At 40.6% G+C, this 26,426-nt stretch overlaps 1 protein-coding gene across 1 annotated transcript in view; it reads left to right on the top strand.

Moving 5' to 3' along the window:
• Positions 1–346: 346 nt before the first annotated feature.
• c1h11orf16 (chromosome 1 C11orf16 homolog) overlaps positions 347–26,426 on the top strand; it is a 32,156-nt gene continuing 6,076 nt past the window's right edge. Inside the window, exons 1-9 of the mRNA XM_069913976.1 lie at positions 347–730; positions 6,798–7,157; positions 8,960–9,141; positions 11,304–11,427; positions 15,084–15,315; positions 18,454–19,122; positions 20,844–21,037; positions 21,758–21,930; positions 25,844–26,093. Coding sequence (XP_069770077.1) covers positions 521–730; positions 6,798–7,157; positions 8,960–9,141; positions 11,304–11,427; positions 15,084–15,315; positions 18,454–19,122; positions 20,844–21,037; positions 21,758–21,930; positions 25,844–26,093 — 2,394 coding nt within the window. The 5' untranslated portion in view covers positions 347–520. The remainder of the gene's footprint in view (positions 731–6,797; positions 7,158–8,959; positions 9,142–11,303; positions 11,428–15,083; positions 15,316–18,453; positions 19,123–20,843; positions 21,038–21,757; positions 21,931–25,843; positions 26,094–26,426) is intronic.

The raw sequence follows: 26,426 nt of genomic DNA on the forward strand, positions 1-26,426 counted from the left end.
TGGCTGGAGCCTTCTGCTTTAAGTGGGGTCTTCTCGGTACCCAGAAAGACCACAGTAAGTATCAGGGCAGGGGTCGTCGCCACTTCCACGCGGTGCAGTCCTGCGGCTCTTGCTTTTTAGGGAAGAAAACAGATGGAAAAATTCAACCGTTAAACATGAGAGTCTGCAAACGTCGTAGTTGAAGTAAATACAACGCTGGAGAAACTCAGCAGGTCAGATAGTGTAGCAAAGATAATGATGCACCAGCAACGTCTCGGGCTTGAGTCCATCGGTGTGATTGTACTGACACATTTTATTTGGGATTTCCAATACAGTTTTTGCTTTTTTTTTCGTTTTTCAGTAAATTGACATTTGCTGTGAATTCGTCGTCCCTGAACCAAGTCCTGACTCCGGTGCATCTTTAATAGAAACTCTTCAACCGGCCGTTTGAGCTGTTTATTTGGTACCTTGAGACAATATTGCGACCTGTTGCGTTGGCCCAAACTCTGTTTAATCTGGACGACGGGTTGGAAGCTGCGACATGCCGGCAATTTCCCCCCTTCTGCGATTCCATGGATTTCCCACGCTGTTTGGACGCGTTAGGGATACGAAGATCACCTTTGTGGTCGACACGTCGCAGAGTATGCACGGCCACCTCGGCGCCATCAAGTTTCACCTCAAGGAAGCACTTTTGGCTAAGGCTTACACCACACCGGACAGTGGCTTTAATATTGTGGAATTTTCCAATAAGGTAGAGTTGTGGTATCCTCCACTGAAACATCATAGACTCATTTGCCAATTAGAACGTTTCGTGATTTTTAAAAAATGTATTATAGTCCCAATTACATTTATTTATCGACTGAAATCATACTAATAGATGACAAGATGCAGTATAACAAATTACACTGGACAACAAAGATTTTGCTTCTTGAACATTTTTGCTGCATTTTATGGATTTTTAGATGGCTGTTCATGAAAATCACCTTAAAACTTTCCCATCATATACCTTTTTTAAAGCTATAACCTATTTTCATAGTTTTCTGTCTTATTTTAAGTCTACTTCAAGCATACAAAACCCTGTTAATCTTGGTGCAGTCAGCAAACCTGGTGAAAGGTTTCACCCAGTCATTGGGACCATGGAAAAGCCGTGTCAGGGCAACTAGAATGCTGGCAATGTTGGTCAACTCTTGTTGGACACTGACAGAAGAGGTATCAGATGCTGAGTGTCAGTCACATTTGTGGCCCAAAATGTGAAGTTAATAAAACATCGAACGCAAGTTTTATCAGGTAAACTTCTCAGTGTCTTTATTCTCCAGTTTTCCTTTGTTCTCCTGCTTGTGCTCTTATCTCTCTCTCATACCACGTGACTTCCGGTACATCTCATACATATTCATTATCATGACATCCCTCCTTTAATCAGAAATAAACTTTATCTTCACTTACCAATATCCCTCGGAAACCTACAAACATCGTAACTAATGGTAATACTATAACTCAATTACATAAAATTTACTTCCTACAACACTCATACATGCACTTTATGATATAAGATTAAAATACTGTCCCAAAGTTCTTATTAAAACTATGGCACAAAGTCTTCGTATCGTTTGGGTGCTTTCCGGTTTCGTTTCGGCCTGCCTGCGATATTGTCGTCGCTTCTCGGTTGTTCACTCTAGGCGTCGGAAATACTGCTCGCCACGGTTTCGGGTGTTTCTGGTGCTCTAGTCACTTCATCAGGAGTGCTGGTAACTGCCTCTGGAACATCATCAGGTCTCTCAGTTTCAGCATCTCGTATTGGCCTTTCAACCTCTTCGCTTGATGTATCTCTGGACTGGTACCTTTTTACACCTGATACATTTCTCTTATACAGGACTCCAGTCGGAGACTTGACTGTCACCATACTGCCACTTCTGGATACGACAGTATAGGGTTGATGGTAATAAGGTGTGTCTAGCTTACCACCAGTTTCATGCCTCACTAGAACATTATCTCCTGGCATGATGTCTGAGTACTTGGCTCCACGTTTCGAATCTGTGTACAGCTTTGCTGCACCTTTCTTTTCAGCATCGTGGTCCCTCATCTCCTGGTCGTCTCGGATTTCCTTTATTTCTGGCATTTTTGTGCGGATTTTTCTCCCAAAAAATGCTTCTGCAGGACTTTTTCCAGTGGTTGCATGAGGCGTTGCTCGATAGACAGCCACATAAGATAGCAATGCTTCTCGCCAATTTTGTCCTTCAGCGTGTGCAATCCTCAATCGTTTTTCAATGGACTGATTTTGTCTCTCTACTTCTCCGTTGGCTTGCGGCCATTTCGCAGTTACTTTATATTTGTAGGGTTGTAGTCTGAGTACCCATCTCTCTATTCTGGCACATGGTTTGGATCTAGGTGCATAGATCACCTCTAATGGCTTATGATCTGTGATGAGTTCAAATTCAATGCCGTATAAATATGCATGGAACCTCTCACAGGCCCATACAAGTCTGAGTGCTTCTTTCTCTGTCTGAGAGTATTTTCTTTCCACATCTGATAATGATCTGCTGGCATAGGCAATGATTCTTGGTCCTCCATCATTCATCTGGACCAACACGGCTCCTAAACCAACCGGGCTGGCATCCACTATGACTTTGGTTGATGCCGCCGGATCGTAATATCCAAGAGTTTTTGCATCTGTCAGGCTTTGCTTCAGCGCTGTGAACGCTTTCTTCTGCTCAGATCCAAAATGAAATGGTACACCTTTCCTGGTTAGTTTCCTTAGTGGTTCTGCCACTGTAGTGAAATTAGGAATGAACTTTGCACAAAAATTGACCAATCCCAGGAAATTCCTCACCTCCGTTGCGTTCTGAGGTGCACGTGCCTCTTCAATAGCTTTCACCTTGGCCTCTGCAGGGTTTAGTCCTTCCCGTGTAAGTCTGTGTCCCATGAAGTCCATTTCTGACACACTGAACTGGCACTTGTTTCCATTCACGGTAAGGCCTGCCTCCTGTAGTCTAGATAGTACATGCCTCAACCGTTTGTCATGCTCTTCCTTCATTGGTGCATGGACTATGATGTCGTCAGAAATGTTGGCAACTCCAGGAATGCCTTGAATCACTCGATGGATTTCATACTGGTAGATCTCCGAAGCTGCATTAATTCCAAATGATAGTCTCTTGTAACGATACAATCCACAGTGAGTCACAAATGTTGTTACATCTCGGGAACCTGGATCCAGCTCTAATTGATGATAGCCCCATTTCAGATCAATTTTTGAGAATATCTTACTGGTAGTTAGTTCTTGAAGTATTTCCTCCACTGTTGGCATAGGGTCTCGTTCTCTAATTATAGCTTCATTGGCCATTCTCATGTCAACACATAGTCTTATGTCACCCTTTGGTTTGGGCACAATCACTACGGGACTGACCCATTGTGTCGAATGTTCCACCGGTTCAATAATGTCTTGTTCGATCAATTCTTTAATTTTGGCTTCTACTTTCCCACGAAGTCCAAACGGAGTTCGGCGCATTGGTTGTGCCTTAGGTTTGACCGTTTCATCTACCGCTAGCTTCAATTGTCGACCTTTCAGCTTTCCTATTCCTTGGAAGACTGCGGGGAATTCATGCTTCATATCCTCGTATGACTGAATTGAATTGCCAGGTCTTGCGCTGTGCTTCTACTCAGCAATGGTTCTCCCCTCTCTTCCATGACCATAAACTCTGCTTCGGTGTACTTATCTCCAGCTTCAACAGTTGCAGTAAAACATCCAATGGTCTGCAATGGCTTGGTTGCTGTGTATGGATACAGTTTCTTGGAACACTTCTTTGAGGTACAAATGATCTTTTTCCTTTTCAACTTCTCCCATAAATGTCGATCAATCACATTACTGTCTCTGCCTGAGTCTACAATGACCTGCACTGTCACTCCACCAATGATCACTGGGACCTTCTCATGACGTACTTCATTCAACGTAAATTGGTAACAACTCTGTCCCTCCTGGGTATCATCATCGTCACCGTCTATCTGGCGAATGGTATCTTTCTTTCCAGGATACTTTCCTTTCCCCCAGACTTTGCCTTTGGAAGTTGTACTCTTCCTCTTCTGGTCTGCATTGGACTTGCTTTTGCACTTCTTTGCAAAGTGGTCTTTACCTCCACACTTTCTGCAAACTTTGCCTTTGGCTGGGCAATATGGGTCTTTTCCAAAGTGACCTCGGTTTCCACATTGATAACACTCCACGTCCTGTGTCGACGTATATCTTGGCTGGTTATGGCGATGTGAGAGCCTCTTAATTTGCTGGCTTGAGTTGTCTTTCAGGGTCATGGTATGAAATTGCCCTTCAACAGCCTCTAATGCAGCAGCAATGGTTAAAGCATCGGTGAGTTCCAACTCACTCCCTCTTTCCAGTAGACGTCTTCTGAGTTTATCTGATCTGCAGTGCTGTATGACTTGATCCAATAATTGGTTGTCCAAATCAGCTGGCATGTAATTGCATCCAACAGCTAGCTGGCGTAGTCTCGTCACGTACTGAGCAATTGTCTGGCCATCTTCTTGTCTCGTTCTCCGAAACAAATGGCGTTGAAATGTAGCATTCGGTGTCACTACATAGTGTGCATTTAATGCATCTACCACTTTCTGGTACTCATCCTTTCTTCCAGTATTCAAAAGTGTCTTAAATGTTTCCCGAACTGCGGATCCCGCGGTGAAAAGAAGTAACGCCCTTCTCTGCGCTTTTTGTTCAACTGTACCGGTATCTAGAAATAGGCTACGACTGTCGGCGTAGGATTCAAATTCTTCCAGCCATGCCTTCCACTTCACACTTGCTCAAATGAGCAATTCCAGTATGTGTTAGAAAGTCACCATCTGCCCCAGCCATGAGGAAATATTCCAGCCCCAAAAGTACTGAGTCAAAGAGAAAATTCTTATCACCTTGAAGTTGTCTGTAATCCTCTGTAATCTTGTTTAGTCTTTAATTTTCTTCAAGCTTCTTTCACCTCGTCGCCAATGTCACATTTGTGGCCCGAAATGTGAAGTTAATAAAACATCGAACGCAAGTTTTATCAGGTAAACTTCTCAGTGTCTTTATTCTCCAGTTTTCCTTTGTTCTCCTGCTTGTGCTCTTATCTCTCTCATACCACACGACTTCCGGTACATCTCATACATATTCATTATCATGACGCTGAGTACAAACGAAAATCAACAGCAAAACATTTTTCTGTCAGTTGAACAGCAGATGTGATTAAACATGCTAAATTCAATAAGGCTAACAATTTTTATCCTCTGTGATGCAGCAAATCTGAAATTATCTTTGTTCATCTTGAGGTTGCCTATCATAATCCCCATTTTTTTTTAAGGAAGCAAACCTTTTGGGGGAATAAAATTGTTGTCCAGTGTAACGTATATGATTTAAGTCCACGTTACAATTGCTATATATCTGCCAAATTATCAAAGTTATTGGATCTTGAATAATGTAAATAATTGCTATTCTAATGTCAATTCCAAAAGATACATTATCTGTAGAACTGTATGTAAGCAGGGAAATTATGCTAAATCTTTATATAAAAAAAACTGCTGTGGTCTCATCTGGAGTCTTACATTCTATTCTGGTTGACACAAAGAACCATAGAACATTACAACACAGAAACAAGTCCCTCAGCCCTTCTTGTCTGTGCCAAACTATTTTTCTGCCTAGTCCCACTGACCTGAACCCAGTCTATAGCTCTCCATAACATTCCCATCCATATACCTGTCCAAATTCTTCTTGAATGTTAAAATTGAGCCCACCTTCAGCTCACAGCTCATTCCACTCTCCCACCACTCTCTGTATGTAGAAGTTCCTCCTAAGACTTTCCCTTTCTCCCTTAACCCATGTCCTCTGGTTTGTTTCCCCTTAGTGGGGAAAAAAGTCTACCTACATTTAATCCATATCCCTCATAATTTTAAATACCTCTATCAAATCTCCCCTCATTCTTCTACACTCCAGGGAGAAAAAGTCCTAACCTTTCCCTGTAACTCAGTTCCAGGTGACATCCTACTAAATCTTCTCCGCACCCTTTTCATCTTGCTGATATCTTTCCTGTAGTTAGATGACAAAAACTGCACACAATACTCTAAATTTGGACTCACCAATGTCTTATACAACTTTACCATAACATTCCAACTTCTATACTCAATACTTTGATTTGTAAAGGCCAATATACCAAAAGCTCTCTTTACAACCCTATCGACCTGTGATGGCACATTCATGGAACTATGTATTTGTATTCCCAGATCCCTCTGATCTACCACATTCCTCAGTGCCTTACCATTTACTGTGTCTGTCCTTTCTTGGTTTGTCCTTTCAAAATGCAACACCTCACACCTGTCTGCATTAAATTCATCTTTGGAAGAACTTGAAGGTATGAGAGAAGGTCCAGTGGAAAATTCCAGGAGAAGACACGACAAAGTTGAAGAAGTTGGGCTTTGGAGAAGAGAAAGTTGAGGGGAAATGTGATGAAAGTATATGAAATGACGAGGGACCCCTGGATAGAGTAGGTACTGGGAGGCTGTTCCCTTTGGTAAAGGGGTGGAGCACAAACAGAAAATTAAGAGTAACAACAGGAAACGTTTCTTTGAAACAAACATTGATTGGTTGTAATCTGGAATGCACTTCCTGTAGGGCTGGTAGAGCTAGGTGCTGGCGGAAATTTTGCAAGGCTACAAACAAAGGGCCAATGGGTGGAATTAGAGAATCCTCTGGTAGCAAGTCGATACATACATGATTGGCTGAATGGCCTCCCTCTATTTTGTAACGATTGTATGATACTATGAATATTTAATGTTTAATGCTGTTTCTTTTTATGTAGGTAACCAAATGGTGTGACTGTATGGTAACATGTAACCCACAGACTATTTTCAGTGCAATGCAGTGGTTTCAATCACTTAGCTGTGCACAGGGCAGGGATCTGCTCAGTGCATTAACAGCTGCATTTGATGACCCAGTATGTGAGGCTTTTTACCTGGTGACAAACGGTCTACCTGACAACATGTTAAAGGATATTTTTCATGTGCTACCATACATATCCCATGGTCGTCCAATACACACCTTCTACTTGTCTGACAAATGGATAGATGGTGAAACTCGAGAGTTTCTGCAGGAAACCAGCAGGCTCACCCAGGGCAGTGCCCATCTCATTAAACTTAACAACTGTGGAGCGATCAAACAGGTAATAGATGAAAATTAAATAGCCCTTTACAGAAAATGTGCCTGTCAATTCTGTTTAAGATCACCATGTATGCAAGAATATTTGAAGCCTTAAGAAATCCTTGCAAACCTTAAGAAGGTCAACTGTGTTACTCAAATTTCAAAATACAGCAGCAATGCCAAATTATAGTGTAAATATCTTTGATAAAAAAAAGATGGAATCTCAGCCAGTTTATTAACTGAAATCTCCAGAAAAAATGTTATTACATGCTGTGCAAGTTGTCATTGAAAATTTAACATTTACTAATATGTCTGTTGAGTGGTTTGAAATTTTGAGATTAATTGTGCTTGTGCAATAAAAGCTTTAATTGTACGGTTAAATAGGGGTGTACCAGTGGAAAATTCTCAGCATATTCAATCCCTTGAGAGGTTACAGGACCTTTACCCTCTTGATTATTCTAAGTACCAGAACCTGATAGCATGTTTCTGATATACCTAATGCTCTTTTTCTTTTCCACGTGCTCTATACGTTTTAAACATAATTAAATTTAATCACATTCACAGTTAGCATTATTTTTATGTGATTGACGTTGTACTTTTCCTTGCAAATATCATCTTAAAAATTGCTTTACAATCTTTGCAGCAATGATATTAAAACCATGGCTCCTTAAGATCACTTTAAAATATGCTTAAATGTCCAATCAGGTGCAAATGGAGAAGGATTAAGCCAGAGGACACAAGAGTGACATGTGGAAACATTTTAATATACAAAAGGTCATCATGATCTGGGTTGCATTGCCTTCCAGTGACTTTCAAAAGGAAACTGGACAGATATTTAAGGAAGAATAAAAAATACAAACCATAGGGGAACATGGAGAATGGGCTAACTGGAGCTATTGTTGAGAGCAAGTCTTTGAGTTATTTCAAGTTCAAATTCAAGTTTACTCTCGTATGTACCAATGTGGAGTGAGAAAGTTTGCTTTGGATGCACTTTAGCTAGTCATCCCATACATAGTAAAAGAATAAAAATGCAGTGCAGAGTTACAAAGAGATATCAGATAGTACAGATCAAGGGCAACATTATTTATATGTGACGTTCCTTCAGGAGTCTGAGAATGGAAAGAAATAAAATGTTGTTGAATTTAGTGAACCCTGTCTGTAGGAGGAGGATGAAAGAATGTGGCTGGGGTGGAGTCAATATGCTGGGAGTAAATGGAAAGGACATTGTGGGGTGGGGGGGGGGGTCACAGGGTTGAGTGATGGCCTGAGCTGAATTCACATCTCTGCAGTTTCTTGGAGTATTGGGCACTTGGGCAGAGCAGTTCTCCTCACACAGTGATGCACCCTGACAGGATGCCTTCAATGGTGCATCTGTAAAAGTCATTGAGGGACACAGAGGACATGCCAAATTTCTTCACACACCTGGATAATGATGAGTACACTCATTTAGTCAAAAGACATTTATCTCCAAATGCTGGAGTTCAAATTAGGAAAAAAGAACTTGCTTCATTCTGTAGCTCCTGTTTCTCAACAACAGTTTGATTTTGTGGCTTGTGGATATTGTTGCACAAACATCCACAAATTATAATAGAAATATCTGCTATTGCAGCAAAATTTCTGTATCTTGGCTTGCATCCCTATATTGTAATGGCATCAAATTCCAGTTGAAAATTATGCAACAGATAACGAGATTGAAAACTGAAATTTGGAAAAAGAAACAAGACAAAATGAGAAACTGCTATTTTTCTGGAAAGTTTGCAAAATAGTATGACATCAATGTCTCACATTATGAGAGAATCTAATCATGTATTTATTGTTGCATAGGTGGCTCCCATTTATCCCGCAAGCACCTTAATCTCTGGGCCTCAGTACTCTGATCTGAAGTACTGCACTACCAAAACCCCACTGGAGAAAAGTCCATTCACTGACTCATGTATAGAATATTCTGATGCAGAAGCTTTTCACATGCATCCAGTGAATTTGAACAGTCCAATGGATTCTGCAAGGTGAAATTTTTTTTTGTTAAAAATGGGTGATCATTCCATCATACAACTTACTAAACTTAATTCTGCAGCACTCTATATTTTGCAAAGTTGTAGGACATGTTAGAAATCAGAACACAATTTTTAAAATGACTTTTAAGACAATCTTATTAAAATATCCCTCAGATGCAATAAAGGTCAATCAAATAATTGATTCTTTTTAACAATGAAGATAATTTTTTGAATGTAAGCCACTTGTTTTAATGGACTATTTCATGAGTGTAGTAATTTGTATTTGAGTATTTAATAGAATAGTTTAATTTACTGGGCAACACAATGTTAAGCTTGATTGCGCAGTGGTCAATAACTCAGCAAATAATTTCTCTCTAAATTGCCCCATATAATTTTCATCCATTTCTTTAATTGCACCATTGCTTACATTTCTTTAATTCTCTGAAAAAAAAATATTTACACAACATATACAATAATAACTGGAAAATATTTAGGCATGGCCTGAGGTGGAAAGTTGCATTTATGCCATGAAAGGAACTCCAACAGTCTCTCCTTGATATTAATAAACTGCATATATCCAGGCAAATCTATTGTACTCCTGTTCAATCCTTGCAAAAACATAATGAAGTCAGAAAATTATTACCGTACCAAGGATAGCCGGCTGTTGTAGCAATAGGATTTAGTCCAGTTCATTTTCTTGTCAATGATACCTGGAGAAACTCCATATAATGTTACTGAATTTCAAGGGTTAGGAGTTACTCAAGAAGCTACAATCAAAAGACATTGTGCTTATATTTCTTCTGTTCATAGGTTCTTATACTCATTGGTACCCTATCCTTTGGCAGTGTCTTACATACCAACTTCAAAATACAAGGCAACGATATGCCAGGGATTCTTCATTAACACCTAGCATCACTAGGGTTGGTGTCACCAGGTTCGGTAATTCATAATGTCACCAGTACCCCACTTGGACCTCCTCCCATACCAGACCATACAGAATCCTTGGTAATGTTTTTTGTACTAATGTTACTTGTAAATCACAAACATGAATTACCACAAACATTAAATCACCAGAAAATTTGACAAAAGTAGTGACAAAAACAACAGCACGTGTTTGCAGATGAAACCATATGATTTGAAGCATCATTATAATTGGGAAATAATGACGGCTCTGACCAGAGTGTTCAAAAAGTAAATTAGCGTAGAGTTTTAGCCTTGTAGGTATATTGATACATGAAAGATGGGCTTAAGAAAAATGTTTTTATTGTGATAACTACAGGGATATTTTTATTAAAAAATAATAAATTTCTGCTGAAACACTCCACAAAAATTTTATAGACAGTCATTTTGATGTCACCCCCTCTGATGGTGTCACCTGGTGCGATCTGCACCCCCAGTGACACCAGTGCCCAAATACGAAGGATAAAGGAATGATAGTAAATAAAAATTCCCATTCAAGTCACACCATCCTGACTTAGCAACATTTCACAGTTTCTTCTGAGTCACGGGTTTCTGAAACTGAATATCTACCCAACATTATTCTGACAATAATCACAACACATGGCAGGTCACCGTCATATTCTCAAGAGCATTAAGGATGGGCAGTAAGTCCTGGCTTTGTCAGTGATGCCATATCCTGTAAATGAATTAAATTAGTATTAATGTAAAAGTTCTGATGTTGAGTGCTGGGTTTTGTATTATTAGACTTTTGGTTGCTAAACTTCTTTCTTATCTGGAGGACTGACTGGATCCTTTTATTAATTACAGATTACTCAGACTTTTAATTTACCATCATTAAAATAAATATTTCCTGGAATAATTACAATTTTGAATTAGAGCATGGCTACATAGTTCTAGTTGGTATTAAATAGTTTTGGCACTTCAGCAATAAACTCAAGATTGGTCGGCGTTCTAATGAGAATAAGTGAATCACAAGACTAGAATTGTTGCTGCTAATTCTAATGTTGGATTTCCCCTTGGGGGGGTTTCAGTCATTTCTTTATGGGCGATTGCATCTTTGCTCCTTTCTCCATCATTTCCTGAGAAAAGTGACCAGGGTAATGCTATAAATTCATTGTTACTTTCCAATTCCTCCCTTCCCTAAATCATTCCTTAAACATTATTTATATTGATCAAACTAAAGATTGAGTTTGCATTGTTACCTTTCTTATTAGCATCTACAAATATACTGATCCATGGGTGGGACTTCTTGGATCAAGTCGCTTGGTTTTCGGAGCTTCTGTCCTGGCAAGACAAGAGTCTGATGGATTTTTTCACATGGGCACAATCAAGCAGGAGGTGGAGTGGAATTTTAGTTCTATTATTTATAATGATGTACAAATAATATCTATTCATTTTCCCAGTCCCTTGTTATTTTTAGTTATCAATTAGTCACAAGTAATATACCGATTAACAACATTCTTTATATGCTACCAATAACATCAGCTGTTCTATGTCAAATTTTCAAAAAAACATAATTATAAAAATACTATGGAAAATGTTGTCATGTTATTGTCATACCTTAAAGTATACAGGAGGAAATGACTTGTTTTTGAACCTATTTGATGCCACACTTGAGTACATTTTGAGTTTGGGTTTCTTAATCTGGTGTGATGTAGGTATCTAATGCCATTATTTCTAGAAGTATTAGATATATGCTTCATTGCTTTGCAGTGACTTTTGATTGAAGATGTTTGAATCAGTGCGTTAACTCATGGTGTCACCACACTCCCTCCCCCCCCATGGAACGCCTCCCGTATCAGACCATACAGAATCCTTAGTAATGTTTTTTGTCCCTCACCCCAAGCCCAAAGCCCGCTGCGCAGCTCAGACGGCAAAGTCCTCCTCAGCGACAAGATCTCCATCCTCAACCGATGGTCAGAACACTTCCAATCTCTTTTCAGTGCCAACCGCTCAGTCCAAGATTCCGCCCTGCTCCAGCTCCCTCAACAGCCCCTAAGGCTAGAGCTGGATGAGGTTCCCACCCTGGATGAGACATATAAGGCAATCGAACAACTGAAAAGTGGCAAAGCAGCAGGTATGGATGGAATCCCCCCAGAAGTCTGGAAGGCTGGCGGCAAAACTCTGCATGCCAAACTGCATGAGTTTTTCAAGCTTTGTTGGGACCAAGGTAAACTGCCTCAGGATCTTCGTGATGCCACCATCATCACCCTGTACAAAAACAAAGGCGAGAAATCAGACTGCTCAAACTACAGGGGAATCACGTTGCTCTCCATTGCAGGCAAAATCTTCGCTAGGATTCTACTAAATAGAATAATACCTAGTGTCGCCGAGAATATTCTCCCAGAATCACAGTGCGGCTTTCGCGCAAACAGAGGAACTACTGACATGGTCTTTGCCCTCAGACAGCTCCAAGAAAAATGCAGAGAACAAAACAAAGGACTCTACATCACCTTTGTTGACCTCACCAAAGCCTTCGACACCGTGAGCAGGAAAGGGCTTTGGCAAATACTAGAGCGCATCGGATGTCCCCCAAAGTTCCTCAACATGATTATCCAACTGCACGAAAACCAACAAGGTCGGGTCAGATACAGCAATGAGCTCTCTGAACCCTTCTCCATTAACAATGGCGTGAAGCAAGGCTGTGTTCTGGCACCAACCCTCTTTTCAATCTTCTTCAGCATGATGCTGAACCAAGCCATGAAAGACCCCAACAATGAAGACGCTGTTTACATCCGGTACCGCACGGATGGCAGTCTCTTCAATCTGAGGCGCCTGCAAGCTCACACCAAGACACAAGAGAAACTTGTGCGTGAACTACTCTTTGCAGACGATGCCGCTTTAGTTGCCCATTCAGAGCCAGCTCTTCAGCGCTTGACGTCCTGCTTTGCGGAAACTGCCAAAATGTTTGGCCTGGAAGTCAGCCTGAAGAAAACTGAGGTCCTCCATCAGCCAGCTCCCCACCATGATTACCAGCCCCCCCACATCTCCATCGGGCACACAAAACTCAAAACGGTCAACCAGTTTACCTATCTCGGCTGCACCATTTCATCAGATGCAAGGATCGACAATGAGATAGACAACAGACTCGCCAAGGCAAATAGCGCCTTTGGAAGACTACACAAAAGAGTCTGGAAAAACAACCAACTGAAAAACCTCACAAAGATAAGCGTATACAGAGCCGTTGTCATACCCACACTCCTGTTCGGCTCCGAATCATGGGTCCTCTACCGGCACCACCTACGGCTCCTAGAACGCTTCCACCAGCGTTGTCTCCGCTCCATCCTCAACATCCATTGGAGCGCTTACATCCCTAACGTCGAAGTACTCGAGATGGCAGAGGTCGACAGCATCGAGTCCACGCTGCTGAAGATCCAGCTGCGCTGGATGGGTCACGTCTCCAGAATGGAGGACCATCGCCTTCCCAAGATCGTGTTATATGGCGAGCTCTCCACTGGCCACCGTGACAGAGGTGCACCAAAGAAAAGGTACAAGGACTGCCTAAAGAAATCTCTTGGTGCCTGCCACATTGACCACTGCCAGTGGGCTGATATCGCCTGAAACCGTGCATCTTGGCGCCTCACAGTTTGGCGGGCAGCAACCTCCTTTGAAGAAGACCGCAGAGCCTACCTCACTGACAAAAGGCAAAGGAGGAAAAACCCAACACCCAACCCCAACCCACCAATTTTCCCCTGCAACTGCTGCAATCGTGTCTGCCTGTCCCGCATCGGACTTGTCAGCCACAAACGAGCCTGCAGCTGACGTGGACTTTTTACCCCCTCCATAAATCTTCGTCCGCGAAGCCAAGCCAGAGAAGAAAGAAGTTGTAAATCATAATTCCCGTATATTACTGAATGTAATGGCAATAGTAGTGAGATAAACAACTAAAAAAATTAAAATTATGCCTTTAAATTACAATGTCACGCTTCCAATTCTCAAAAAACTAATTGATACAGGTTCACAAATACTAATTACCACAATATTGTAGCTAAAACACTAGAACATTTGACTAAAGCTGTGACTATAAAAACACCAGCAGCAATGAAAACAACAGCGCGTGCTTGTAGCGCGTGCAGACAAAACCATGTGATTTGAAGCGTCATTGTAATTGGGTAATAATGACAGCTCTGACCACAGCACATTTAAAGATTCAAAAAGTAAATTAGCTTTGAGTTTTAGCCTTGTAGACTGACAAAAAATGTTTTTGTTGTTATAACTAACTACAGGGATATTTTTATAAACTATAATAAATTTCTGCTGAAACACTGCACAAAAATTTTATAGACAGTCATTTTGGTGTCACTCCCTCTAATGGTGTCATCCAGTGTGGTCGGCACCCCTCTAGTGATGTCAGTGGTTTGAATGGATATTGAGCGAGGAAAGAATTGGACTGAATTTCATCTAATGACAAACTTCCCTGATAATCAGAACATAAAAGTAAATCATGGCCATTTATTTGATATGCAGAAGGGTGGCTTCACTGAAGCAGTTGGCAGTGAACATTGGTGGCCTTCCGTGAGCATGCATGAATTTATCTAAACTTTAAGAAGAAGAATTATTTTTTCGGGGAAGGAGCGGAGATGCTTTGCTATTCTACTAGCTGAGGTTACTGCCATCTTGCAACTATGACCATAGTTGGCATGGAGCTAAACCCCACCTCCAAAACCATTTTTTTAAGGTGGCCCTTTAAGAGATGGGGACATAACTAAAAGAAACGTGTAGAAATTAGAACCACATAATGAAGTCGTACAGCACAAAACAGGCCATTTGGCCCACCTCATACATGCAAACCTATTTGTCGATCTATATTAATCCCAACTACCAGTATTAGGGCTGTATCCTTTTACACCTTGCCTATTTAAGTGTCTGTCTACAGCAGAATACTTAAACACATTGTATCACAGTGGAGCGCTTGAATATTGTGCTATGTAAAGCAGGTAATCAAATGAAATTCTGCATTTTAAAAATGCTTCAAAATAACTTTTTTCTGCCAGGTAAGAAAAGGACTCTTCCTGATTGAGTTTGAGAAATCTACTCTGGATCAAGATAGCAAGTGTCAAAGCTTTGTGCAGCAGACTGCAATTTATGACATTATACAGCACAATGAAGCGATGAGGCATTCTGTGGTCCAAGGCGACAAGATATTAGCACCTTGGGAATCAGATGGAGTCCGATATGGTCCTGGAATAGTTGTATTTGGTATTGAAACTAGAGATCCTTTGCAAGGTACGATCTCCAGTTTAAAAATTACAACCTTACATGATCATTGTCCATTTGAATTGAGAATTTGTAAGATAAGTTCCAAGGGGTTGTAAATAGTCTTTTGGGTGATAGCAAATATACATCACTCTGATGTTACTGCATTGAAAAGAAGAATATTGTTTAAACCACTTCTGTTTACATTAACTATTTGTTGTGGTTCAGGATTAATGTATTGTTAAAACAATCTATGTTCTTGTACAAAATTCATTCTTTTTTATTCTCTCCCTCATAATATACCCAGTATGTTGCTAAATGATTATGCTGCAAGTGCAAGCTAGTTTGATAATGTTGGGGTTAACCTTTGAGTATGTACAGCATTGAGTCCACGCTGCTGAAGATCCAGCTGCGCTGGATGGGTCACGTCTCCAGAATGGAGGACCATCGCCTTCCCAAGATCGTGTTATATGGCGAGCTCTCCACTGGCCACCGTGACAGAGGTGCATCAAAGAAGAGGTACAAGGACTGCCTAAAGAAAGCTCTTGGTGCCTGCCCCATTGACCACCGGCAGTGGGCTGATCTCACCTCAAACCGTGCATCTTGGCGCCTCACACTTTGGCGGGCAGCAACCTCCTTTGAAGAAGACCGCAGAGCCCACCTCACTGACAAAAGGCAAAGGAGGAAAAACCCAACACCCAACCCCAACCAACCAATTTTCCCCTGCAACCGCTGCAACCGTGTCTGCCTGTCCCGCATCGGACTTGTCAGCCACCAACGAGCCTGCAGCTGACGTGGACTTTTTACCCCCTCCATAAATCTTCGTCCGCGAAGCCAAGCCAAAGATGTACAGTTTGTGGAAAACCTTGCCTACATTCACAGGACATCTTAAATGTCATCACTACTTGAAGAGTTAAGTAGTAGATCTCCACTCTGTGTTTGATTCTACTAGTTGTAAGAGTTGAATCCAATATGGAAGAAGGTCCCTTGGCCCATTGAGATTGTGCTAACTAATGAATATCCAGTTTACACTATTTCTGTACTCATCTAATTATATTCTCTCCACATTCCTATCAACTGCTCACCATCTCCAATCCTTCCACACACTAACCAGTTAACCTTTGTACAATATCTTTATGACTTTGAGTTTCTACTGGGTTTCCTGCTTTCTACTGCACACCCTTAGGATGTGGGAGGAAACCAGAGCATCCAGAATAAACCTATAGTCATAGAGCAATGCCAAACATTCCAGAGTCAGTGCTCTAGGTGAATATTGAAGCTCAAGTCACTATTTCTGCCAGCTGCACCACAGTGATGCCCAGTTTTTTACTGTTTAGAACACACATGTCAAACTCAGGCCCACGGGCCAAATTTGGCCCATGATATAATTATATTTGGCCCGCAAGATCATATCAAATATGTATTAGAGCCGGCCCCCGCGCCAGTATAGTGCATGCACAGCTAATACTACAAACCCAGAATGTTTGCAAATGTGTTGGCGCTGGCCCGTCAGCCCGCTAATCGCCCCCACCTCCTCTCTTTACTTTCATTAGTATCTGCGACCTGTCGCCTAACTCACATGTAATAAACTCCTTACGAAAAATGGCCAAACGAAAGACAGAAAACAGGACCTTTCAAGACAAGTGGGAGGCAGACTATATGTTCATCATTTTAAAAGACAAACCTGTTTGTCATTGAAGCAAGTTGTTATTTTTTGACTTGGCTTGTGAAAAAAAATACATTTAAAAGGAGCTTAAAGGCTATAGAGAAATATTATTTATTGAATATTTTAGTTTTCATTTGTTAATGCTTCTTCTGGAAAGAGTTTAACCAAAACTATTATTAAACATTTATTTTAATAAGAAAAAGTTAAACATTACATATGTTGAAAGAAGAGAAAACATGCAGATGTTGTTGAAAATTTTCAATAAGTATTTAGTTTGGCCCATGACTTAGTCCAAGTTTTTAATTTTGGCCCTCTGTGAATTTGAGTTTGACACCCCTGGTTTAGAATAATAGATATTGAGAGTTGCAGACACTTCAAAAATTATCTTGAAATTTTTTATACTTAAGTTTTCTTCAGTAATGGATTTTACTGTACTTACTATTGTGTCTTGCAATATTTCTTTACATGTAAATGATAATTAAAGGTGCATAATGTAATGATTTAATTGTTACACTGCTACACTACCATCAAGGATGCCTTCTAGTCCATTCCACACTCACACTTTGGAATGTCAGACCACCTGGCTGTGCATCTCTTTCCTGAACACAGACTGAAACTGAAGACCATTGCACCAATAGTGAAGAGTGTACAAAGCTGGTCTGCGGACGGGCAAGAGCAGCTTTGTCATTGCCTTGAGTCAGTGGACTGGGCCGTGTTCAAGGTCTCGGCTGCAGATCTGAATGAATCTGCCCCAGTGGTTACTGACTTTAACTGAAAATGTGTGAACAAGTGTGTTCCCACTAACGTGATTTGGGCATATCCTAACCAGATGCTACAGATGAGCTAAGAAATCTGTAAACACTTAAAGATGAGTTCTGTGGTTTTCAGATCAGAAGGTTCAGGAATAACAGGGATCATGTCCAGAAAACCATTGCCAATATGCTCCCAGTTTCTGAAGTTGACATAAACAGAACCTTCAGGAGGATTAATCCTTGAAAAGCTTCTGACCCAGATGGAGCACGTGGTCATGACCTTAAAACCTGGATTTCTTGTCACACTGATCATACACAAAGACTGTCTGCATTATTGTAACACCACTTTTCTTTCCTCTTGCACTGTGAATGTTTATTTTCTATTTTTAATTTAATATGTATTATCGTACTTTTTTCATAAAGTTCATGTAAGTCTTCAGCAAGTAAGAATTTGGATGCTTATGTACATTCTACAATGAATATGAAAGTAAACATTATCATTATGGTACATAAACTGATCATTCAGACTTTCAGCTATTTCATTGTTGCTAATATCCCTTTGGACATAAGGTTACGGAAACTATGAAGTACATTTGGAGTTTTGTTTCCAGCTATATTTAAATTAATGATGAAATTGGTAACCAGATTGAAGAGCCTGACCTACTATTCTTCCAGTGGTATAATGTATCATCCATATTTATGTTAATAGTATAGTTTTACTATAAAGCTCTCTTCCTTCTATTAAAATAGTGATGGAAGATGATGAAATCTCTGTAAAGTTCTGGAATGGGAAAACTGTGAAGGTTTCCAAAAATGTAGCCGTTTGGATTCCACCTGCTATGTATGAAAGAATTCTACAGGAGCTGTTAGCTCCATTATTATCCAGGCAGCACCCAAGGGCTGATAAATTAACTGCTTGCCATAATGTTTGTCTGCAAAGGCCCCAGACTGAGTTGGCTTGTGTATGCAACTTTGGACCAGTGAACATCCAGCCCTCGTGTTCAGCTTTTCCTGGACTGGACCCATCTTACAATTATTGGCATGGGTTCTATCATGGCTTCCATTCTTTGCCCGTCCACCTTCCATGTTACTGTTTCCCAGAAGTGATTTCTCCTGCAGGATGGTGGCCATTAACTTCAAAATGTACTAACTCAAAAGCTTGTGACCAAGATGAGTTGGAAAAGAAAATTGCTTTGCAGCTTCAGGAATTAGATGTACCGAAGAAGAATAGTTCTAATGAAAACTTGCTGTCTTCATCTGAAGATTCTGACAGTAGCCCAGAGACAAGTAAACCTGCTTTGGAAGATAGGGCAGTGAATACAGACTCTCTGTTGGAGAAGCGGAGAATCAAAGCAAGAGACAGGCCTGAATGGAGATATTGGAGCCAAAGCCACCAAGAGCCACATCGAAGGAAACCAGGTAAAGTTAAGCATTAATTTGTGTGGGAGATGAGTTTTCTTGGACTTTCCTTGCTGATGTAAATGGAGCTTTCAGCAAAATTCCACTCGTGCTACAGGAGTGGAATTGTTCTGATAAATATTAGGTATAGGAAACAGATTACATGTATGTTAAAACTATTATTTTCTTTGATTACTTTTGTTTGCTTATGTCTGAAGTCAACAGATGTAAACTTTTAAATTAATGTGTAATATTTTAAGCAACCTTGCAGGTGATCAAATATAGATCCTTTAAATGACAATGCTGTTTATTTGAGACAAGAAAAGTGCCAATGAAGTTGATGATAGAGGACAAGAATGTACAGACAGACTCATTTTAACAGATCATGTATATTTAATATGACTACAGAATGCCCTTTTACTTCATCGTGAGGTCCAAATTTGCTGATTTGGGCTATTGGGGTCACAAAATGTAGCGAACAAAGACACAGTAGTCGATGTGAATCAGTTTAACTGACTTTACTGGAACTCTCGTGTGAGTTTATAAGCACAACCCCCATGATATTTTGCTGTCCCCAGACCATTGTGACATCAGCCTGGAGGGCTGGCAACACTCCCAGTGTCTTGGGGGCTCTCAGCCCTGCGTGAGCCTACACCTCCTTGACCCAGTTCGCTTGTAGATCAGCGCAGCCCGCTACGTGTACCTACTTAAAATCAAACATTTTCAATTTTTTGATATAAAACTGATTTTTTACAAGTTTTCTAATTAACTTCCACAGGCTTACAGGACCATAGTGGTGGGCTGAGATTAACATTGATACTGATTTGAATGCAAATGACAGATGCATTGTTCTGAAGTGCTGAGTTGATTATAAACAATAATCCACATGATCTATTATGTATTTATATATAGAGATACAATAGATAATGGGATGTGTAGGGCTTGATTTGTGAGGCTTTAACTAATGCATGACTGGTTAAAAGCAGTGTCATATAAAGAAAATATTGGATTATTCAGTATCCATCTGTTTACAAATCTCAGTGTTTTCGAACGTGTTTCACTGGGTCCTGTATCCCTGACTCTTAAACTCACGAGGGAACTATTTCAGCACTTACTTTAAAATTACCTGGTTCTGTTTCCAGTGCTCTTTCTCAACCTGCCAGCATCCCATTTGCCACATTCCTTTTGAATACATAAAGGGTCTATTTCATGAATTCCTTTAAACATGCAAACCTCAATTCCCATGTTCCTTTTAAAGATTGAAAGACCCAATTTCCAATCTTGCTTTAACATTTTGGCACCTGTTTTCTATGTTTTCTTTAAACATGTTGGTTCACTGGAAAATTTCTCATACTACATTGGTAAAAAAATGAATTAAGAATTTGATGGGATGTTATTAAGTGTAATATCAATATAACCCAGAAAATCTGCTAGTCTGAAATCCTGGATTATTAGAGCTTTACAGTATCTGTTCGGGTGGACATAATTGATTTCATAGCACTGTTCGAGAAAAGCAGGGAATTCTTAGTGTTCCAAGCACAGTCAGTCTTTTTTGTGTAAAACTACAGGTTTTGTGTCACAACAGCTGCTGCTGACCTCCATATATTTAAAAATGTATCAAAATACAAAACACATTTAAAATTCTTTAACCAAGATTATATTTTGGGAATTGAGTCAATGTACTTTATATTTTTTGTTATATTTGTTGCTACTGTGCTGCGCACTAATGCCCTTTTTTGCAGAGACTTCATTGTCAAGTCGTTTGAGAAGTGCACCTGACTTCAGTCATCTGGAATCTTCCACGCAGCTTCAGAACCTTGGACCAACAAATTGCAATGCAATGTTTGAAAGTATTGACCATGGATGTCCACAGAAGAAAGTCACAATGAAAGAAGTTCTGACCCACCAGAAGCAACAGACTACATCTTCCACTGGGGTACGCTTCCAAACTGATGCATAAGATTATGGAATTTCATATTCTATATGATTGTTTAATCTCCTTCTTATTTTTTCTTAACAGAAGGTCCTTCCTTAAATATTAACTTATCTTTCAATTCCCATTTAGCAGCTGTATACTGAACAGCATTTAGTATTTTATATTTCTGTCTCTTCACCTAGAATTTTCCCGTTTTCCTCTTTTTTCTGTAAAGCTGTCCTGACCGAGACTCAGCTAACACCACATTCCATCATTCTGCTGCTAGATGCTTCAGAGACAGAACTCATGACAGTGCTCTGTATTTTACATCACTCTACTGTCAGGTACTTCATCGACAGCCATCATGGTACCGTGCTATAGTCTGCACTAATAACGTTAAACCTAGTATCAGGAGAGAACACCTAGGACTTTTGAGTTATTAGTTAATCCACACTTTGGTCAATACTGATTTTGTACAATTGTGTATTCAGACGATTGTTAATTAATTCTAAAAAGACTCTCAGAACTTGTCCCTTCTTTCATTCCATTATTCTTGTATGTTTGATTGAAGGTCTAGGAATGAAGGAAACTATAAACTGTCAGTGATCTAATCATCTAGGTGCTCACTCTACATCAGTAAACAGAAAGACCTGACCAGGCACCAATCATTTCCCCAATAACAAGGCAGAAAAATATGTTTTCTATAAATAAAGTATGATTTCTTTTAACTTCAATGACCAGATGCAAGGTCCACCAATTCAAGAACGTTTAGGAGAGAGTCAGTTGTCACGTGACCGTCGGAATCGGGAGGCTGTGCAGAGATCCAGAATGATAAAGCTGCACCATCATCTGTGGGAGAAAGACAGAGAGCAACAATGTGAGGAGAAGTATCAAAGCATCCAGGAAAACCACAGGTATATCAGTGTTTGGAAGTGCAGGTGTGCAACAGATGTTAGCTGTTGTAATACTGATGAGATCATTTAGAAATAGGAAAAGGCGTGACATTCAAGATTAAAGAATGGACATTCTAAAATCCAGGATTAATCAATAACTTGGGAATTAATATATGCAGAAGCTGTGTTCTAGCACTTTTGTAGGCAGTCATCTAATATTGGATATGAATTTGTTTCTGCTGTTTATTGGGTAGCACTGGCAGTATAAAATATCGCTAGGTGATCATTATCTTGAGTTAAATTGGAAATGTGGGTGGATCAGGAATGGGACCTGGTACCTCATGAGGCTCAGGTGCTGCTGTGCAGCAGAGAAGTGAGGAGGGAGGCAGTTGGCAAGGGTTCTTGACAAGATATTGAATGTCTGTGCGCATGTGTACACATGCCTAAATAATGCCAGGTGGTACCCAGGTATGTACCCATCTTTATGTGCAGATATTAATATGCATGGTCTCCAAGTGCTGTTTGAACCTCCAATCATAGCAAATGTGCAAAGAACACAACATATTAAAGCAGACCACACTCCATTTGACTTCCACTGTTTGGGGACCCAGATTGTCAGGAACAATCCTGACAGCAGCTGACACAAATGTTGCTCTGCTATCCTGGTTTGGTAATATCATGTGTGAGATATTTCAGGCAACAATTGGCAATTTTGAAGAACAAGGCACCTTTCTCTGGAGGGGGAAAATCCTAGAAGGAATGCAGTTTTTACAAAGAAAGCTCTGCTGTTGATAATGAACTTGTTCAGTGCCTCAGTACCCCACCCCATCTCCATAGATTTGGAATGTCTTATGAATCTTCAGCTCAGTCCAATATGGAATATGCATAGTATAGTCATCAGTGAATACAGTCCAATCTTGGAAAGTTCAGATGAAGCTGGAAGGGCTTCTATTTTGACCTTAAAAAGCATTGGCCCTTAACTTAAAGGGACACAATCTGATCCTGCAGGGTCCCTTCCATATTAGCGGGCTAAGGGATGCATCCCTCTAACAAGGCATGATCAGCAAGGAACGATTGGGCAAAACAACTCTTGTGGATTCTTTCTTCTATCAATGCGTCTGGAATATGATCTGTTTCATCAATGGCACAACATGTCACGGCAACACGCTTATTCCAAAGACAGGCACCTGTGAGATTATATCATCATTCAAGTGAAAGACTTTAAGGATATTTACATCATGATAGGTACTAATGACTGTAGGTCTGACCTCTGCTGGTATCTGTTCTATCTCCTGCAACCTTTTTTTCAAATTCCAAACATCACCATCAACCAAAGTGTTGACACAAATGTTGAAGCTCTCAATGACCCTACAAAGGCAGTTTGGCTTAGACAACCTACACAAGTCACAGTATGCAGAACCATAGTTTGGCATTTGTGAAGAGATTCACAATGTTGAGACCCTAGTTAAACTGAGTTGGCTGTGTTGGCCAGGCTATGCTGTTCACATATCTGTCAAGAGAATTCCAAAATAGACATTATTCTGACCCCTGGCTTGGGAAGAGATCAAGTCAAGTCAATTTTATTATCGTCTAATTGCACAAGTACAAACTGTCGAAACAGCATTCTCCAGTCCTCAATGCAAAACATGCAGACACTCAACCAGACATAACACACATAGAGATAATAATACACATGCATGGATATATACATAAATATTGTTTTGTGAATGTGAGAATCATGATGGTTAGTGTGAGCAGTTCCTTTGGTCATTCAGCATTCTCATTGCCTGTGAGAAGAAGCTGTTTCTCAGCTTGGTGACGTTGGCTCTCCTGTTTCTCTTTCCTGCCAGGAGCAGTTGAAAGTTGCTGTGTTCTGGGTGGAAGGTGTCCTCTTCAGACTAAGATCCCAGTAGATCATATCAGTGGGTGGAGAGGGGGGAATGGAGACTCCAGTGATCCTCTCTGCCACTCTTATGGTCCTGTGGATTGACTTCCGATCCATTTCTCTGCAGCAACCGTACCACACTGTGATGCAGCCAGCCAGGATGGTCTAGATATAGCTTCTATGGAAGGTTGGCATGATGGTGGCTGTTAGCCTTGCCTGCTTCAATCTTCTCAGGAAGTCCAGTCGCTGTTGCGCCTTCCTTCCTGACAAGTTAGGAAATGTTGTGTTCTAGGATAGGTCACCAGTTAAGTGGACTTGAAGGAATTTTGTGCTCTCTACTCTCTCCACGACAGAGTTATCGAAGTATAGTGGAGGCTGGTCATTCCTGGTCCTCCTGAAGTCCACAATCATCTTCTTCATCTTGTCCACGTTCAGACTCTGGTTGTAACGCTCGTACCATATCACAATATTTTCCACCTCTTCTCTGTAGTTCGACTCATCATTATTGCTGATGAGACCATCTATTTTCATGTTACCTGCAAACTTGATGACACTGTGGAGCTGGATCTGGTGATGCAGTTGTGAGTCAGTAGCGTGAACAGGAGTGGGCTGAGCACACAGCCCTGAGGTGCTCCACTACTCAGCGTCATGGCATGTGACGTTCTGCTACCAACCCGAACAGACTGCGGTCTTTCCGTTAGTAAGTCTTAAATTTAGTTACAGAGAGGGGTGTTGAATCGCATAGAGGACAGATTACTACACAGGTGGAGAAAAAAATGCAATTACCCCTTTGACTCCTGGGATCTCTGGCCCAAGACTTCTCAAGGTGGCAAAGAAGCATTAGGAATGGGATTGAGAACCTAGAAGAGCACTGGAGCACCTCAAGGCTGTGTGCTCAAAATCATTGAGGGTCCCTTCCATGCTGCACACAACATCTTTCAGCTGCTCCCATCGGGGAAGAGATACAGGAGGATCAGATCCATCACCACCAGGCTGACGAACAGCTTCTTCCCACAGCTAGTAAGCACGTTGATTGACCAAAGGGACAGCTGGTTGACCAAAGGAACTGCTCACACTAACCATCCAAGACTCTCATATCCATGAAGCAATTATTTATTTGTATTGATGAAATACTTGTCCTGTGAGTATGTGTATTGTTTGCCTGTGTGTGTATGTGATTTGTGGTTGTATTTCTATTTTTTTTTTGCACTGAGGACTGGAGAATGCTATTTTATAGGGTTGTACTTGTTCAATCAGATGACAATAAACTTGACTTCTGTGTTAGCAAAAGAAGGAGGGGACCATCTCACAGATGACTCAAAAAACTGCCTCCTCAGTCACCACTCACTCCATCTGTAAAAGAGTCTGCACTTCCCACATTGGCCACTTCAAAAAGTACAAAATTGGAGAGGAAAGGAATCAACCTCGAGTCTGAGGGATTGTCTAAGGCAATGACTTCAGGTTGTATATCAGCTCAGATGAGAAGATATATCTTCGAGGATCTGCTCCATAGGTATGATAACTAAATCTAAATTAATTTCCCCACCATCTTATAATTATTGTTTCAGATGGTTTGTTGTGGTTAATGTGGCAAAGAATCAAACTGTTTTAAGACTCCGATACCCTGGCAACAGCATCAGGTATGTCTTGGTCACAGCCAAAGTATTAAAAAAAAGTTTCCTTTTGGAAATAGATCAGATTCACTAACTGTAAAATTCTTAGTCAGCAAATTAAGATTGTCACACCATGATCCAGGACTGAAAGGCATTCCAAGTTCCCTAAGCCTAATTTACAGCTATTATGTAATACATTGAATTTTTCAGTCTGCAAATGAAATTTGTTGGTTAGTTAACAAAGAAAAAAATTGTGGCAAAAATAATTATTCGGAATACTGGAGATGCAATGGGTCACATGTGCTGGAATACACTGTGATATGCATATTTTTAAACATAGACTTTGTTTCTGCAATTGTACTATAATACAATAGTCGTTACTATTTTTCACATCTGTTAAGAAATGGAACTGAGTTGGTTAATATTTTACCTTTAGGGAGAAAGTACTTCAACGTCTGGAGAATAATTTTAAACAGATGCAAGAAAGAGAGCAGAAGTTGGAGAAAATGGAGAGAGCCAAACGGTGTTTGCATCAGAAGACTCAAAGCAGGATCCAGTCTATTGCTCAGGAGGACAAGGAGACAGAAGATCGCAGGTTGGCGCATCTCCAGCAGGTGACCACAAGGAAGAATATGAGGGAGGCAGAGAGAATGAAAGCAAATGAAATAAAAAATATCCGGCTGCAGGTACCTTACATGTAAAACTGTTCCTTTGAAAAGTAAAACATTTACGAAGAAAAAAACCATTAGAGTTGTGTTTTTAGGTTGTGGGGCGCTGTTAGACAGAATCAGACACACACAAGGTAAAGACTGTACGACAGGCTTTAATCCACAAAGACTTCCACAGAGCTAGGCTGGCTGTGGCTGCAACAACTCTGTGTGAGGCTTCGGGAGGCCGGCGCAGGCTTATATCCTGGAGGGTGATTGACACCCGACTGGGTGAGGCTTGATCCATTCAGGCTGATTGATTGACAGCGGCCAGGTCTTGTCCTGTCCCTTTACACTCCTGCAGGTACAGAG

The sequence above is a fragment of the Narcine bancroftii genome, chromosome 1 (assembly GCF_036971445.1).
Source record: "Narcine bancroftii isolate sNarBan1 chromosome 1, sNarBan1.hap1, whole genome shotgun sequence".
Lineage (NCBI taxonomy): Eukaryota > Metazoa > Chordata > Chondrichthyes > Torpediniformes > Narcinidae > Narcine > Narcine bancroftii.